At 45.1% G+C, this 15,043-nt stretch overlaps 1 protein-coding gene across 2 annotated transcripts in view; it reads left to right on the top strand.

Moving 5' to 3' along the window:
• SLC6A1 (solute carrier family 6 member 1) overlaps positions 1-6,970 on the top strand; it is a 59,871-nt gene extending 52,901 nt beyond the window's left edge. For both annotated transcript variants that reach the window (XM_068201513.1, XM_068201515.1), the window contains exons 11-15: positions 646-777; positions 1,771-1,873; positions 3,136-3,236; positions 4,684-4,851; positions 6,739-6,970. In XM_068201513.1, coding sequence (XP_068057614.1) covers positions 646-777; positions 1,771-1,873; positions 3,136-3,236; positions 4,684-4,851; positions 6,739-6,843 — 609 coding nt within the window. In that variant the 3' untranslated portion in view covers positions 6,844-6,970. The remainder of the gene's footprint in view (positions 1-645; positions 778-1,770; positions 1,874-3,135; positions 3,237-4,683; positions 4,852-6,738) is intronic.
• The last annotated feature ends 8,073 nt before the right edge of the window (positions 6,971-15,043 follow it).

The raw sequence follows: 15,043 nt of genomic DNA, 5'->3' as shown, positions 1-15,043 counted from the left end.
GAAAATTAGTAAAACTTTACTTACCTTCCTGTTTTCATATTTCAGCCACCATAATGGTAACATTTTTCTGAATATATACACACAGAAGGATTCTGGAGTGTGGCCGTGATTTCCATTTGGAGGACACAGCCTCAACAAAAATGTTTTCTTGGGATACAAAGAATATTTTATTTATTCCATATGAGAATCACATGAGAATCTTTAACCTTCTGCATGAAGCACTAATCTGGTTAGACTTTCTCTGTGTGCTAACTTTCTTGTAAGGGAGTAAATCACATAAAAATAAGTTTATTATAAGTAGAATTGAGGGATCAAAGTCCTCAACTGTAGGTTTATAATTTTTATTACAATAAAACAGCAGTTCCTGTTCACAGAGCAAAAGCAACGGTTCATAGCTTAGAATTTTGAGTGTTCCTCAAGCTGGAAATCTTTTTGCACAGATCTCTTTTGACAGAAACAAGGATATTCAGGAGCAGAGCTTCCGCTGCCGTCAAGCGAATTTTCACTTCTCGCTGGACGGCTGCAGCCTTAGGCCAGGGAAGGGTCCAATCACAAACAGGTCCCCAAAACTCCATGCTGGGCTCTGGGCTGTGTTTTGTGTCCAGCTGGGCTCTGGACTGTGTTTTGTGTCCCCTTTCCCTGCAGTTCTGCACCGTGGAAGGGTTCATCACTGCCCTGGTGGACGAGTTCCCCAAGCTGCTGCGCAACCGCCGCGAGCTCTTCATCGCCGTGGTGTGCATCGTGTCCTACGTGATAGGGCTGTCCAACATCACTCAGGTACTGCTGGCCTGGGGTCTGGCTCTGCCCATCAGCAGCATTCTCCCTTCCCCACTCCAGCCAGGAATCTCTGCCAGCCACAGGATTGTCAGGGATTGGCGCTCGCCAGGTTTTGGTGGTTTAAGCGTAGAACACCCTGTGGTGCCTTAGGATTTTACCTTTGATATTTTTATTTGTATTTTTTTTTAATGTTAGGATTATTTCTTTTATATTAGGATTTTTTGCTTTTATATATTTAGCTTTTGTATTTTCCATCTATTTGCAGTCCTGCAGTTCTTTAGTGTGTAACTCCAAACTCCACACCCAGGGCCAGCTGCAGCTTTCCCATTTGGGGCAGACACAACAATTCCTCTCCAGGCCTGGCAGTCAAGGACACCTCACTGCCTCAGGGCCCAGAGATGGGAACAAAAGGGACTTGGGGGAGCAAACCCGGGGTAAATGACTTCATCACCTGGAGCTGGAACTGGAAGATTAACCCCAAAATGCAAATGGACCAAACTTATAAAAGTATAAAACCCCTGACCCGTGGTCCATTTTGGGTGTAGGCCCTGGGGAGCTTTGTCTGCCCTAAGTGTACCTGAAGGCCCTTCAATAAAAATAACTGCTTTTGATTCCCTTAATTCTGTCTGGCCTCTGGTTATAGGTACTCCCAAAAAGGCATCACCTGGGTGTCCCCTGCAGGGCTCAAGGACAGCAAAATGCACATCCCCACACTCTTACAGTTCAAAAAGTGGCAGCTGGAGATGTTGACTTTGCAAACTGTTTGAGGGAAATTATTAATTATTAAATTATCAAATAAAGAGCAAAAAGTTAAATGAAACATCAGTTTAAACAGTAACAATCTTAATTTTGTCAGGGTTGACCTCAAGCCTTAAAAAAATTTACCCTGTTTAATTTACACTAGTAAGCCCTAACCTACCCACCACAGTTTGTATCTTACATTTTGAAGCTGGAGCCTTGCTCAATGTTTTTATACTTTCTTTTCCATTTCAGGGTGGAATCTATGTGTTTAAGCTTTTTGACTACTACTCTGCCAGTGGAATGAGTCTCTTGTTCCTTGTATTCTTTGAGTGCATCTCGATATCCTGGTGCTATGGTAAACAGCCTGTTTGTATTTTTCCCTTAAGCTTTACACACCCTGAGGATAATTCATCCTCTGATCTGCGCACGTGCTGGGGGTGGAACTGAAAGTGGTCTTGGTTTCTGTGGATGTAATTCAAAGGTGGCTTGTGGAAGGTGCTGCTGCCTTTTAAACACCCTGCCTAGAGGCCTGGGAGCTACAAAGTGTTTCAGAAGCATTAACAGGGTGATACTCCATCACTTTTCCTGTCCCACTCCCTTGGGAAGCCTGGATCTTCAGAGGTGTTGGTACATATTGTCTCAGGGCTCTTGGGATTTGTAATATTTCATTTTTCCAGAAAGTCTCTTAGTCCAGAGTCCTGCAGTGAGCCAGGCTCCTTGGTCAGTTAGGGAATAATCACCTTGAAATATCCAGAAGCTTGGACTGGCAATCTCTGGCTCTAAGGATTAATGGATCTGTGGGATATTGTCACAGAGCATTTTTGACCTCAGAGCTGTGTCAGCTCCTCTGAGGAGCTGCTCCCATCATCACTGAGGCACTCCAGCTGCTCCAGGAGCCTTCCTGCTGGATTTCAGTGGGCCTGAGAGGATGGAACAGCATTTAACAGGCGAGAGGCACTGCTGGTGAACCCAGCAAATGGAAAAAACACACCAATATTCTCCCAGAAACCACAGAATATTCTGAGCTGGAAGGGACCCCACAAGGAACTTAAGTGGATGGTCCATACAGGGCTTGAACCACACCTTGGAATCATGAGCTCCAGATTTCTTCTCCATGAAGAAATCAAAGCCATGAATTAGTGACACACACAGCTTTGGGAGGCTGGTGCAGAGCAGCAGCAGCAGGAGGGCCCCTCTGATTTCAGCTCCACTTCTGCCCATGCATGGTGGGCACTGCAACGAAGCTGGGATGGGTTGGGGAGGTTTCTAATTGTGAAATACCCTAAATTTCTCATTCTGATATAACCTAGAGTTGAAATCAATCCAGGGTGTTTCTTGCATCTGACCTTCCCATGCGCAACTTCCTCATTTGGCATGGGAACATGTTTGCTGGTCTCTAATTAATTATGATGTGGAAGAGTGAGAACAGGTAATTTTTTGTGCTTTTGAGCTTGCACACTTTTTTTGCCATCCAGACAGAGGAAAAGTTATCTTGAGATCTTTGTAGAGTGTCCAAATGTAATCATAATTTATGACAATGTCTCTCAGAACCATTGAGCTTCCCGTCAGCTCCACTACCTGATATGTTTCTGTGCTGTTTCTTATTTCTACATCCAGGTGTTAATAGATTTTATGACAACATCCAAGAGATGGTGGGATACAGACCCTGCATCTGGTGGAAACTCTGCTGGTCCTTTTTCACTCCTATCATTGTGGCAGTAAGGAACAAACTTTTATTGTCTGGTTGAAAGGATGTAAATGAGTGGCCTGAGTGCTGCAGCTTTGTCCTTTCCATCCCCACAGGTTCATATTAGTTCTGCCCTCACTCCTTTTTTAGGGATTTGAACAATCTCATTGAAGGTAATATGCAAAAAGCAGTGTCATTCCAGGAAGACTGTGCCCCAAAAAGAGAAGCCAAGATTTTTATTAGACCTCTGGAAATGCTCAAGAGGTTGATTGTCAGAGTTAGAAAACTGTAAGGAACAAATTTTGACCCTTTTTTGTTTTGTTTTGTTTTGTTTGGGTTTTTTTTTTTTTTTTTTTTTGTTCTAAAATAGAATTTAGCAATCTAAAATCTAAATTTTCCACATACACAAAAATGCCAACATTCTGTAAACTGAATTCCTCCACAAGCACTTCTGGTGACAGAGCAGGGTTCTAAACTCGTGTTCTTCCCTCAGGGGATTCTGTGGCATGTATTAATCATTTTGTACTACATTGCTGTGGGTTTTCTGGCAAACTCTGCAAGGAATCTGTACTGGAAACCACAGGACAGCCTTTTTCTGATTCTAAACTTTACCCAGTTAATCCCATTCAGTACTTTGTGAAGTAGTAAGCAAATAAATGTAAATGTACTGCACATACACCGAACCCAGATGCAATGTAACAAACTAATCAAGCAGCCACTATTACCCATGAGCCAGCATTTAACCAGAGAAAAGCAAATGAGGAGCACTAAAAAACACAGAAATGTGTTCACGCTGAGGGTTCCTCGAGTCATCCCTTCCCAGATCAAGGCAGATTTCATTTTTGTAAAATACAAGTGTTCAGGAAGGCATAAAAAATACATTTGATTTTAGTGGCACAGGAGGAAGATGCCAAACATTGTCAAACTGGTCAGATTTGCCAAGTCCTCAGCAGAATGTGCTGCCCAGCCCAGCTCAGAGCAGGGACAAAAATCTGCCTCTGCATCCTCCTCTGGGAATATGTCCTGCACAAGGCCTCAGCCTGGGATCAGAATGAGCCTTCCTCTCTCCTGATTCACTTTAGCAGGTTTTCCTGGCTGGTTTAGACATTTGAGACAGGTCAGGACAGGAGTTTTTCCTGGGAATAGCCTATGGAATACCGTGTCTGCAGGGCATCCTTGGAGAACATCCCAAAAGCAACATGTGAGCTGCTGCTCAATGGCACATGTCCACAGGTATTCCCAGGATCCCTATTTTCCCCAGCAGCCCCTTCCCTCTGGCTCTGTGCAGCTTATCCAAGGAGTTTACTGGTACCAGCAGCACACCTGCATCATCTGAGGTGCAGGTTTATAAGGTGAAAATACAGCGTTAAGGTCAAACATTCGTTTTGGTAAGAGGCGTCTTGAGAAGATCCAGAAAAACTCTTGAAGCCAGAATTCTCTGAGAATCGCACCCCAAACCCTCCCTTCTGCTTTTGCAGGGAGTGTTCATCTTCAGTGCTGTGCAGATGACCCCGCTGACCATGGGGAGTTACGTGTTCCCAAAATGGGGCCAGGGGGTCGGCTGGTTCATGGCCCTGTCCTCTATGGTGCTGATACCTGGCTACATGGCATACATGTTCCTAACCCTGAAAGGCTCCCTAAAACAGGTAAGTCTGCCTGTCCCGACCCCCTTGGCACCTGTGCAATCAGAGATTGCTGGACATTTCTTTCCTGTCATCTATTTGCCCCTCAGATATTTTGCTTTGAGCCAAAAAAAAAACCCTATAAAAGCACCAACCAAAAGACAAGGGAGTGTCTGAGCCATCTGTTGCTGAACACAATTCCCCACGTTCCACAGGGTCCTTATCTCTGCTCTGGCAGCCGCAGACACTTGGCATTCCAGCTCCTCACACCTAGAAAATAGAGGAGGGGTTTGCAAAATATGGAAATTTGTCCTGATTAATGCGAGACACGCGGCCGTGGATCACGGCAGGGGATGCTCTGGGGAGCTGGAATCAAAATCAGAGAGTGAGCTACAAAATTCTGGGATTGCATGAGTCTGCTCAGTGACCCTGCTCTGCATCTCCCTGATGGCCCCCAAGGCTTGAGCTCCTGCATTTCACCTGCTCTGAGTCACACCTGCCCTGCTCTGCTGCAGCTGGGAGGGAGCACATGGAATCCCTTGGGAGCACTTCCCTCTAGCCTTTATTCAAGGGATTTCTGTGAGCAGTCACTTTGTGAAGAACATTAGGGGCTTTTTTCTCATTTTCAGCCTCTCCCTGACTGCTCATCCTGTTTTTTAAAGGAGGTAACATTTCTCATGGAAGACAATCAGGGTTTTTTCAGTCAGTTTTTCTTACAGTCAGTTTCTATTTCAGTCAGTTCTGAAGTCCTCAGAGATGTATTGCTAAAGGGGTGGGAAATATTGACCACATTACTGCCTCACACACAGTTCAGGAACCACCTACAATCACCAACCTCATTTTCTCAATCTGGGTGGATCCTCAGTTTTCCCTCTCCAGCTCCTCCTGTACATCACAGCCAGTTCTCCAGCCCAAGTACTGAAACACTCTGTGATTGTGGGAACCAAAGACTGTCAAAAGGAATTTGTCAGAGCTTCTGGAATATTCTAAAATCAGCTGACAGAGCCATCTTTGCAAAGGGCTGGATGATCTTAAGCAGAATTGACGAGTGAGGCTCATGAAATGCTCAGATCTTGATCCAAGTATTTGTCTTCAACAAATTTTGAAGGACCCAGTTAGGCTTCAAAGAAGTTTGCAGAAAAACATCTGGGTTTTGATTTTTTTTTTTTTTGTTCCCCCCATGCCTGTTCTTAGCTCCTACATTTTGAATAGATTTCCCTTGGTCTTACAGAAAATTTTATGTGCAAAAGGAGAACTGTTGCTCTAAAATACAGCTGCTGTTTGGGCAGGGTAGTGTGAGACCATGGTTACAGTTCCTCATCTCAGTCTTGTTGTGGATTAAGGGTTCATTTTTGAAAGCATTGACAAATTACTGTTAAGTGATGGGAGGAGCCTGCACCAGTGGGAGGCTCTGAGGAGCCAAACTAGGATTTTTTTTTTGAGATATGAACATGAGCTGGGCAGAGAAGCTGAATAAACAGAGAGGACAAAAGGACAAGGAAAGACAGAATGGGAATAAAACACTCCAAAACACAAGTGTGTTTCACCTGGTTTGTCCTTGGAGGAACTCTCAGTTCTCCTGGGGAGATGCCCATCACTCTGGTGCCCAGCACTGCTGCCCACTGCAGCCCTGTGCTGGACCCTGGGCTCACAGCAGAGCCTCTCCTCATTGCTTTTCCCCAGGAAAGCTCCTTGTTGGCACCCAGCATTTAGCATGGGGTTTTTCAGCTCCTCCTGTCACGTTCAGGACAGAGCTGGAATTCAATTTAGTGGAAGTGGCTCACTGCTGGTCTCTGGGAAGACAGGCAGTTGCAAAGAATTGTCCTTAAATATTTAGAAAAAAAAAAAAAGAAGAGTAAGGTTAGAAAGAGTTTCTTGGCTGCCTCACATTTACTGTTGTCCTTTGAACAGCGCATCCAAGTGATGATTCAGCCAAGTGAAGACATCACCCACCCTGAGAACGGGCCAGACCAGGCCCAACAGAGCAACTCTGCCAACAAAGAAGCCTACATCTAAACTCCTCTCTCGTCCAAGTACCGCTCCTCCTCCAGAAAAACAAAAAATATGGTTGAATATGACCACAAATTCACGTCTGAGAATATAATTACCTACCTCTAGTGGCAAAAAAAAAAAAAAAAAAATACATGTTAAAAAAAAAAGGAAAAAAAAGCAACAAGGTCATCTCCACTCCGAGGGAATCGCCATGGGTTCGATCCAGCCGTCGTGAGCTCAGATGTTTGACAGTGTTTTTGTGTTCTCCAGCAATCCACAGACTGTTAATGTTTTTATCCTTTCACAATGATAGTTGCATACCTTGGAATTTGTAAATTGATGTGCCAAGACCTTTTTAATCTACCTTTTAGCACGACTATTTGAAGTTTTGTGCTGCTGATTTTTAGTAGTTGATCACTATTTCTTACTGCTGAATCCCAAGACTGTTATTTCTGACTTTGCAGGAGTAAAATTAAGTTTGGAGTTGTTTTGTACAAAGAGAATGGAGTATTTTGTAAACAAGTGATTTCCAGTGCTAAAGTCTGCCCTTAAAATTTGTTCCAGCTGAGGCCATTTGAGGGAGGAAGAGACTCTTCCTTCAATTAACACAGGCACAGCCTTTATAAACATTCCTAGTGCAAAAATTGAGTCTTTTTGTGGCAGAGCAGCCCAGGCCAAACACACTGGCTGTGCTCAGCCTTTCAGGGTGACTTTCAAAAAAGGTCATAAATTTCTTTAGAAGTACATATCTTGCTTCTTATAAAAAGAAGATATCTGTGTGAATCAATGTTAGAGGCATCAATACGACTTTTAACTTTTTTAGCAAAGTAATAGCCAAGAGCTCTTAAAGATTCCCAGGAGTAAAATACAAAGTATTTGCCATTCAAGCTCAGACTCCCTGAGCTTTTATCATGCTGTTGTCACTCTACTATTATTGCATTGCCACCAAAATAGAAACCAAAACAACGGCTTAAAGATCGAAGTAAGTTCCAATTTCGGGCTCGATTGAACCTGCTAGAGAACTTTCCCAGTTCCCAATCCCAAACTCCGCATGGTCGACACTTTGAGAGCAGTGGGATTTCCATTTCCAGGGGCTGGGTGGTGCTGAGGGCACGAGGGAGAGCTCTTTGATCCCGATGCAATCCCGCTCTGGGCTCCGTCCTGCATTTGCCACACGGCCAGCGAGCCCGGCCAGCCCCTGGAAGTTTTCCCTGTGTGGGGAATGCAGCGGGAGCCCCGGCTGGCATTTCTCGTTTGGCAGCTATAAGACAGGCACGGAGGCTTTTTTTTTTTTTTTGGGAGGGTGATGTTTGATTGTAAATGACTGTGACAGAACTGTGCAATGAAAACATGCTTTTCAGCAAACTTTTTTTGTGCACCGTACAATGTTAGATAGCACAATTTATGTAGAACTACTACGTGGAAAAAAAAAAAACATGTTACCTGTGAATGTTGGGTTTTTCGTTGTTCTCGTCTGAAGGTGACAAACATGTTCTTGCAATAAGGTATTATTCTCAGAATGTCAAGCACATTATGTAGAAATAATATATATATAATACACATGTATTTCAAACTACATCCTAAACTCTCAGAGTATGTTGGGTAGGTTCTAAACTGTTTCATACCTAGGTCAAATGTAAAATACTACGAGATCTAAGCTCCATCCTAAACGGCCATAGCTGAGATGCAAACATCCTGTAAGTCTTTGGGATTTAGAGGAACCCCTACATCCTACACAGACATCACACGTGATACATCATACTTGTGAATTTCATTAGACTAAGGATAAAAACTCCAACTTTCTCTTTATTGTTTAATGTAACCAAGTCCCATGTTGTTCTAAGGAAAATGCAGTATTTAATGTTTGATTGTAAACAATTATGACAGATGTTTGACAGACCTGCTCTTTAGCAAAAAGCTGTACAAACGTTATCACATAGCACAAACTAGTGTTGTAGAACTACTGTGTGTAAAGTGTGAATAGCTGTATCTTTTTTGTAGTACTTGCCCTGAAAAAGAAAGATTATTGTATGATCATATATGCTTTTTGCAATAAGGAAATATCCAACACCAAGCAAATCTATCTCTATATAAAAATATATATGTAATATATACATATTCAAAAATATATACAGAGCCTGTTTAAAAGAGTACAGTATTATTTAGTAAATTGCAACCTGTTCTATGGACCAAATGTAAAATATTTATAAATTAAGATGCATTTTAAATGTCTATAAACGGTGTCATAATTAAAGCACGATTGTTATGTAAGTTTCCAAGAGTTTAGAGGAAAAGAATAAAGGTTATATTATACATTAAATTCAGAATTTTGCAGTCTTTCATTGGACAAACCCAATCTGTGCTATTTTCAAGTTCCAAATGTGTCATTTATATAAAAATATCCTTTAAATACCAAAATGTTGTATCCCACTTGTGATGTGTATAATTAATCCATGCTATTCCTACAATGTAATTAGTATGTGCATACATTATACAGGGAGCTTAAGAGGTGACAGCTAATAGCCCTTCCTGGCATCCTGCTGCTTTAATTCTCCTGCGGGAAGATGGCAGAGTGAGATCCAGGAGAAGGAAAAATCAGATTTTGGAATGTTTTGGACGGTTCCTCGGGTGCACTCCTGCTGCTGCTGTGAGCTGCAGCACCTCCCTGGTTTTGGAGCCATCCCAGTGCTGGATCCCCCCCAGGCAGATGATCCATGGCTCCAAAAGCTCCGTGGTCCTGTCTCAGCTGCCCTGGCAGGGTGGGAAGATGTGGAGAAGATGCAGAGAAGAAGTCGCGGCGCAGCCACGACACCGCTCCTGGGCTCGGGATTTAATTATCTGCCTGCAAAACTGGAGCAGGGCTTCATGCTGGGGAAGAGCCTAAGCAATTTAGAGGACCTGATTAGAATGGAAAACTCTCCCGAGAGAGGCGTCTGGAATCGCAGCCTTCAAGTGCCAAGTGCTGACCTTCGGCAGGAGCGCACGGCGAGGGCACAGCAGGGAGGGGAGGTCCCAGATTGTTCTGGAAAAGAGGAGGCAGCGATTTTGGGAATACAGAGGGAAATTAGAGGGGATGGGAAAGGAATATGCCAAGGGCTGTCAATGCTGGCTGGGGGTGGTGGGAGGGCAGGGGGGCAGCAGGGGCTGAGGAGCAGGAAGCTACTTGGAGGATATTGCGTTAGTGCTGTGATATTTCCATGTTCTCCTGGAGGAATTTGCTCTTGCTGTGCTGCAGAAATCCCAACAGCAATTCAACAAGAAAAATGCAAATAAGGTCACTTCTTCCCTACAGGACTGCAGGATGCCCTGGGAGAAATCCATGTCCTTGCTCGTCAGGAGTATTAGTTCAGCTACATGTGCTTTTATTCTAAAATAACACTGTGTTGCTTTTGGGGTTTTTTGTTTGTTTTAAGCCTGATTATTTCTATTTTGTTCTGTTCAGGCCACGATAGCATTACAATTAACTATTAGAACTGCTCAGCCCCCACTGCTGACTGGTTCTTGGGGGCTGGAGCCCAAAGGCAGGGTGATCCCATGGCACAGGGCAGCAGCTCCTGCTGCCAACACCCCTCTGTGGGCGCTGCCCGGCAGGCCACAGCCAAAATGGGCTGCACTAAAGCATTTGGACATCGTCTCTTGATCCCTTTCCCTCCGGGATGGATTGGCTCCACTCCCAGAACGAGGAGGCCGGGAGATGTTGCACAGCACGGACAGACATCCATGGACAGACATGGCGAGGAAGCAGCAACACCAAATTCTCCCTCCCAGCACCTGAAGGGACCAGCTCAGAGCTGCAGCAGCTGCCAGCCCCTCTTTGACTCTGCCAAAGCACCACAATTACCCACTTTCACTGCTCAGGAAGGAAGGCACCCACCTTTACACCCTAAAGGCTCTTTCTACTCCTGCCTCACTCTCCTCTCCCAGTTTCTTGCCCTCCTGGGGGTGTTTAAATAAACCAAATAAAAATAAGGTGCAAGGAGGGGATTTACCCGTATACACATTTTTTTCCTGCAATCTAAATTACTTCCTCTCTTCTTCTTCTGAAGTTAAAAACCTAAAAAAACAAAATTAAAAAAATATTAGAGCACAAATGGGGTAAAGTAAACAAAATATTCATCCCTCCACAAAGCTTGGTATTCTTTAGAAGCTGGTCCAAGTATTGCCACTTCTCATTCCTGCCTTTACAGTCAATAATTACATCACTCTTTCCTACTGACAACTGATGGAGAATGGGCAAATTTCCTCTGTTTTAACAAAAATCCCATTAACTTTTAAAGTCGTATTCTTGTGGTTTGTTCTTCCTTCTGACCACACACTACACCGGCACTTTCATTCAGGATTTGTCATTATTTTTAAAATGTATGGATTGGTGGGAGAGAATTTTTAGGCTATTTACAAGAGCCTGGAGTGCCAGGACACGGAGAATGGCTTCACACTGGCAGAGGACAGGGTTAGGTGGGATATTGGGAAGGAATTCCAGCCCTGAGAAGCTGTGGCTGCCCCTGGATCCCTGGCAGTGTTCAAGGCCAGGTTGGGGCTTGGGACAGTGGAAGGTGTCCCTGCCCATGAGATGATCTTTAAGGTCCTTTCCAACCCAAACCATCCTGTGATTTCATGATTCCGTGATTTTGCAGCTTCACATCTGATCACTTTTCCCCCCAGGTTTGTGAACGGTCTCACATTCAACTCAGTGGCAAATCCTGAGTGATTATTTTGGACTTTCAAACAGGCTGAAGTAATCCTGTGAGTTATTTGTGAGTCATAAGTACATGCTGGTGCTAAATGTGTCCAACAGTGCCTAAGAGAAGGACAGGATGGATCAGGCATTGTCACCAGGACAAAAATTAATCTGTTTTGCCAGCAATGATGCTTTAGTCAGGCTGCAAGAGCTGCCTGCCGTGCCTTTGGGGATCAGCAGCTGAGAGGTGGCTACAAACAAAGTATCAGAGGTAGAAAATAGCCAAAACGTACATGTTCAATTGGAGGGAGTCTGGCGTTTCCCCTGCACTTCACCAAACTGGAAACCCACGTAGTGCTGGAAGGGAATAAAAGGGAACGGAACGAGTCGCTGCCTTATTCCCTTACATCGTGCACTTCCTGTTCCTTATAATTATTCTAAAGCAACCTGGGAATGTCTAAAACTGTTTAACATAAAAAAGAAGCCTTGGAGGCTCGGTTTAGTCTAGGAAAAAGTTTTCCAGGCCCCACTGGCACTATTATTTACTGGCCATACCTTGTGCAGACACAGAGCTGCTGTTGCATCCCAGTGCTCCCAGTGAGTGGAAAGTCACCAAAAATGGACTACAGGTCCTGCAGGGCAGTGACGCTGGTAAAACCCTAACCGGACCCCACAAACAGCAGCTCCCCCAGCCCTGGCTGTCCCTGAGGAGCTGCTGATTCCCAAAACCTGGGGATGATTCCCACAAATCAGCTGCAGTTCATGCTGCTGGGGCTCAACCTCTGGGCAGGTCCCACAGGGCTCCTCCAAAGCTCCATGGGCAAAAATTCTGTTCCAAGACACTCCAGTGCTGGAGCAGGAAGCCACTAAACATCACCTGGTGCATGGAAAGCTGTTTGGTCCTGCAGGAAAGGCGCCAGCTTCCCTGGGATGGCTGAGGAGCGCTTTGGTGAGGAGTAAAACAATAAATCTCTCTCTTAATATAAGCCAGAGAGTCAGGTTGTGTTAGGGAATTATTTCTAGGTCATTTCAGTTCACTGCACTGCACTGCAAACTCTTCACTGAATGAATGACCAAAATAATTAATCAAAACACTGGGGAGAAACACCAACTCACACTGCAGGCAACAAACTCTGCCCGACAGTGACAGAGCTCAGCGCTTTTTAACCTGCTCTCTCCCAGCTGTCACACAGCAGCAGCACATGACCTTTCCTGCTGATTTTCCTCAGATCCAGCCTCACTCTGAGGGCTGAGGGTGACCTTTCCCAGCCTGCTTCCTCCTGTTTTGAGCATCCCATATCGTGACAGAGCTTGCCTGTCAGGATCCGCTTCAAACCTACACATTTAGACTTGGGTGTGCATTAAAAACCATTCTGCCTCACTCCTCCCGTGGTACTGAGGGGAAATGCGTTCCAGTCCACTTCCCCCTGCAGGCACCGAGCTCATCCACCAGGTCCTCCAGCCCAGCTGGGATAAGAAAATGCAAGCTGGGAACGAGACAGAGAAGGGATATTTGCTCTTGCCCAACTCAGTCATCACTGTTCTAACTTTTTGTGGAGAAATTCCTCTTGATGTCCCAGCTGGCATAACGTGAGGCCATTCCCTCTCCTCCTGGAACCCTCCTGGCTGTCCCCTCCTGTCAGGAGCTGTGCAGAGCCAGAAGGGCCATCCTGAGCCTTCTTTGCTCCAGGCTGAGCCCCTTTGCAGCTCCCTCAGCCTCTCCCAGGACTTGCTCTCATCACTTGCTCTCTTTACACACTATTTTATGGGGCTGCTGTTGGGGTTTTGAGGGGGAAATTACATGGATTTGAATGTTTGCAGTTAAATAATAAAATGGCAGCTTTTAAGCAAATGGCACAGTAAAACAAATCTGGAGAACATCAAGGAACCAATCCACTGCCTTTTGCTGGTGGAAAAGGGGAATTTTGCTCAGCTCCATCACTCAAAGCCATTCAAGTGTCAGCACAAAACATTGTGTGTGTCACTTTTAAGCTTCTCACTTTCACTGAAAACTTGCCCAAATATGCTCAGAGAAGTTTTTTTCTTTGTTCTTTACATGCTCTGTGTTACTTACCTTTCAATATTTAATGATCTGTTGTGGGTTTGGCTCATCTTTTTCTTTTGTAAGCCACACTTCTTCCCAGGGTTTTCTGGCTTGTTTTGTACTTCCACATTCTGCTTTGATTTTTCTTTATCTCATGAACCTGGATTCTCCAAGATTATGGAACTGGAACTTGTGGATGAGGGGTTATTTTTATTTACTGTTGGCTTTTCAGGAAACATTGCATTCCAAATTCTCCAAGATAAGTCACTGCTGTAGGAGCAGCCTCATTAGCAGTTTTCATTAGCACAAAAATGTAAATAAGAGAACAGCACCACCACACCTCTGTCCAAGTGTTGGAAATCCCCATTTTTCCCAAGGAGCACTCCCTGCTCCAACCTTTTCATTGTCTCTTTTTTGAGCATTTTACCACTCCTGCCAAGGCCACTTTTCTTTCTCCACCCTTGCACAGATTTCCCCTGGCAAAGGAGGGGGATCAGAAATATCCCATTCCCACTCCCATTCCTGCTGGGTGATCCCAGCTGCCAGGAGCCATGCAGGCCACGTGTGCCAGCATCTCCTGGGGCCTGGAGTGAGCACAGGGAGGCAGGGAGCAGGCCAGAGCCCATGGTACATTAACCAGGAAAGTTTGGGAGTGTAAAACTCACTGGGCTGTCAGAACGATGTTCCCGCGCCGCTCCGCGCAGCCCGGCTTTTTGTCAGGGCAAGTACAAATGCCACAACTGCCTAAGCCTTCAAACCAGCCAGGGACATTCTTTTAGGGACTGATGGAGGCAAAAAAGGAGGGAAGTTCATCTCCCTTGAAGTCCCTGGTGAGGCCATATGCTGAGAGCCGGGTGGCAGGCAGCCTGTGGCTCCTCTTCTGCATCCCAGGGATGGGCAGCCTCAGCTCGGACAGAGTGGGCAACATTGCCCATTAAACTCACCAAATTCACACCTCCTGGCCACACACTGCCCTCACAGTGCCCTGGGAACATCCTGATGGGTTTTAAAGGGTGGCAAATTGCAGGTTGTATGATTACATCAGAGCTCAATCGGCTGTGTTTTAACCTCACCACCACTTTGACAACTTGTCGTGGGCTTTATCTGCTCAAGGATTATTTCCTTGACTTATTTCCTTATTTCCTTATTTCCCAGTGCCACTGGAGCAGCACAGGGATCTTGGCTAAGCCAAGCTCTCATTCCTTCAACACTGCACAAACACAAAGCCACAAGCAGGGCTTGGCTTTCGAGGGCTTGGTTTTACCTCAGCTTTGGAGGCAGGGCTAAAAGCTCCTTCACCAGGCGCTGTTCATCTGTGAATAACAAATCCAAATCCTGAGTGACCACCCACTCCCATGGCAGGGGGACATCCCAGTCTGGGTGAGGACAGGCTCAGGTGACATCCCCACCAACTGCATCCTAAAGGACAAGGAAACAGAAGCCTCAACACAGAAGGTGCTCAGCATCTTTTAAAAAATGAACCCCACCAGGTCCAGCTTCCA

Source organism: Anomalospiza imberbis, chromosome 11 (assembly GCF_031753505.1).
Source record: "Anomalospiza imberbis isolate Cuckoo-Finch-1a 21T00152 chromosome 11, ASM3175350v1, whole genome shotgun sequence".
Taxonomy (NCBI): domain Eukaryota; kingdom Metazoa; phylum Chordata; class Aves; order Passeriformes; family Viduidae; genus Anomalospiza; species Anomalospiza imberbis.
Note: the sequence above shows the minus strand (reverse complement) of the source record. Positions and strands in the feature narration are given on the sequence as shown.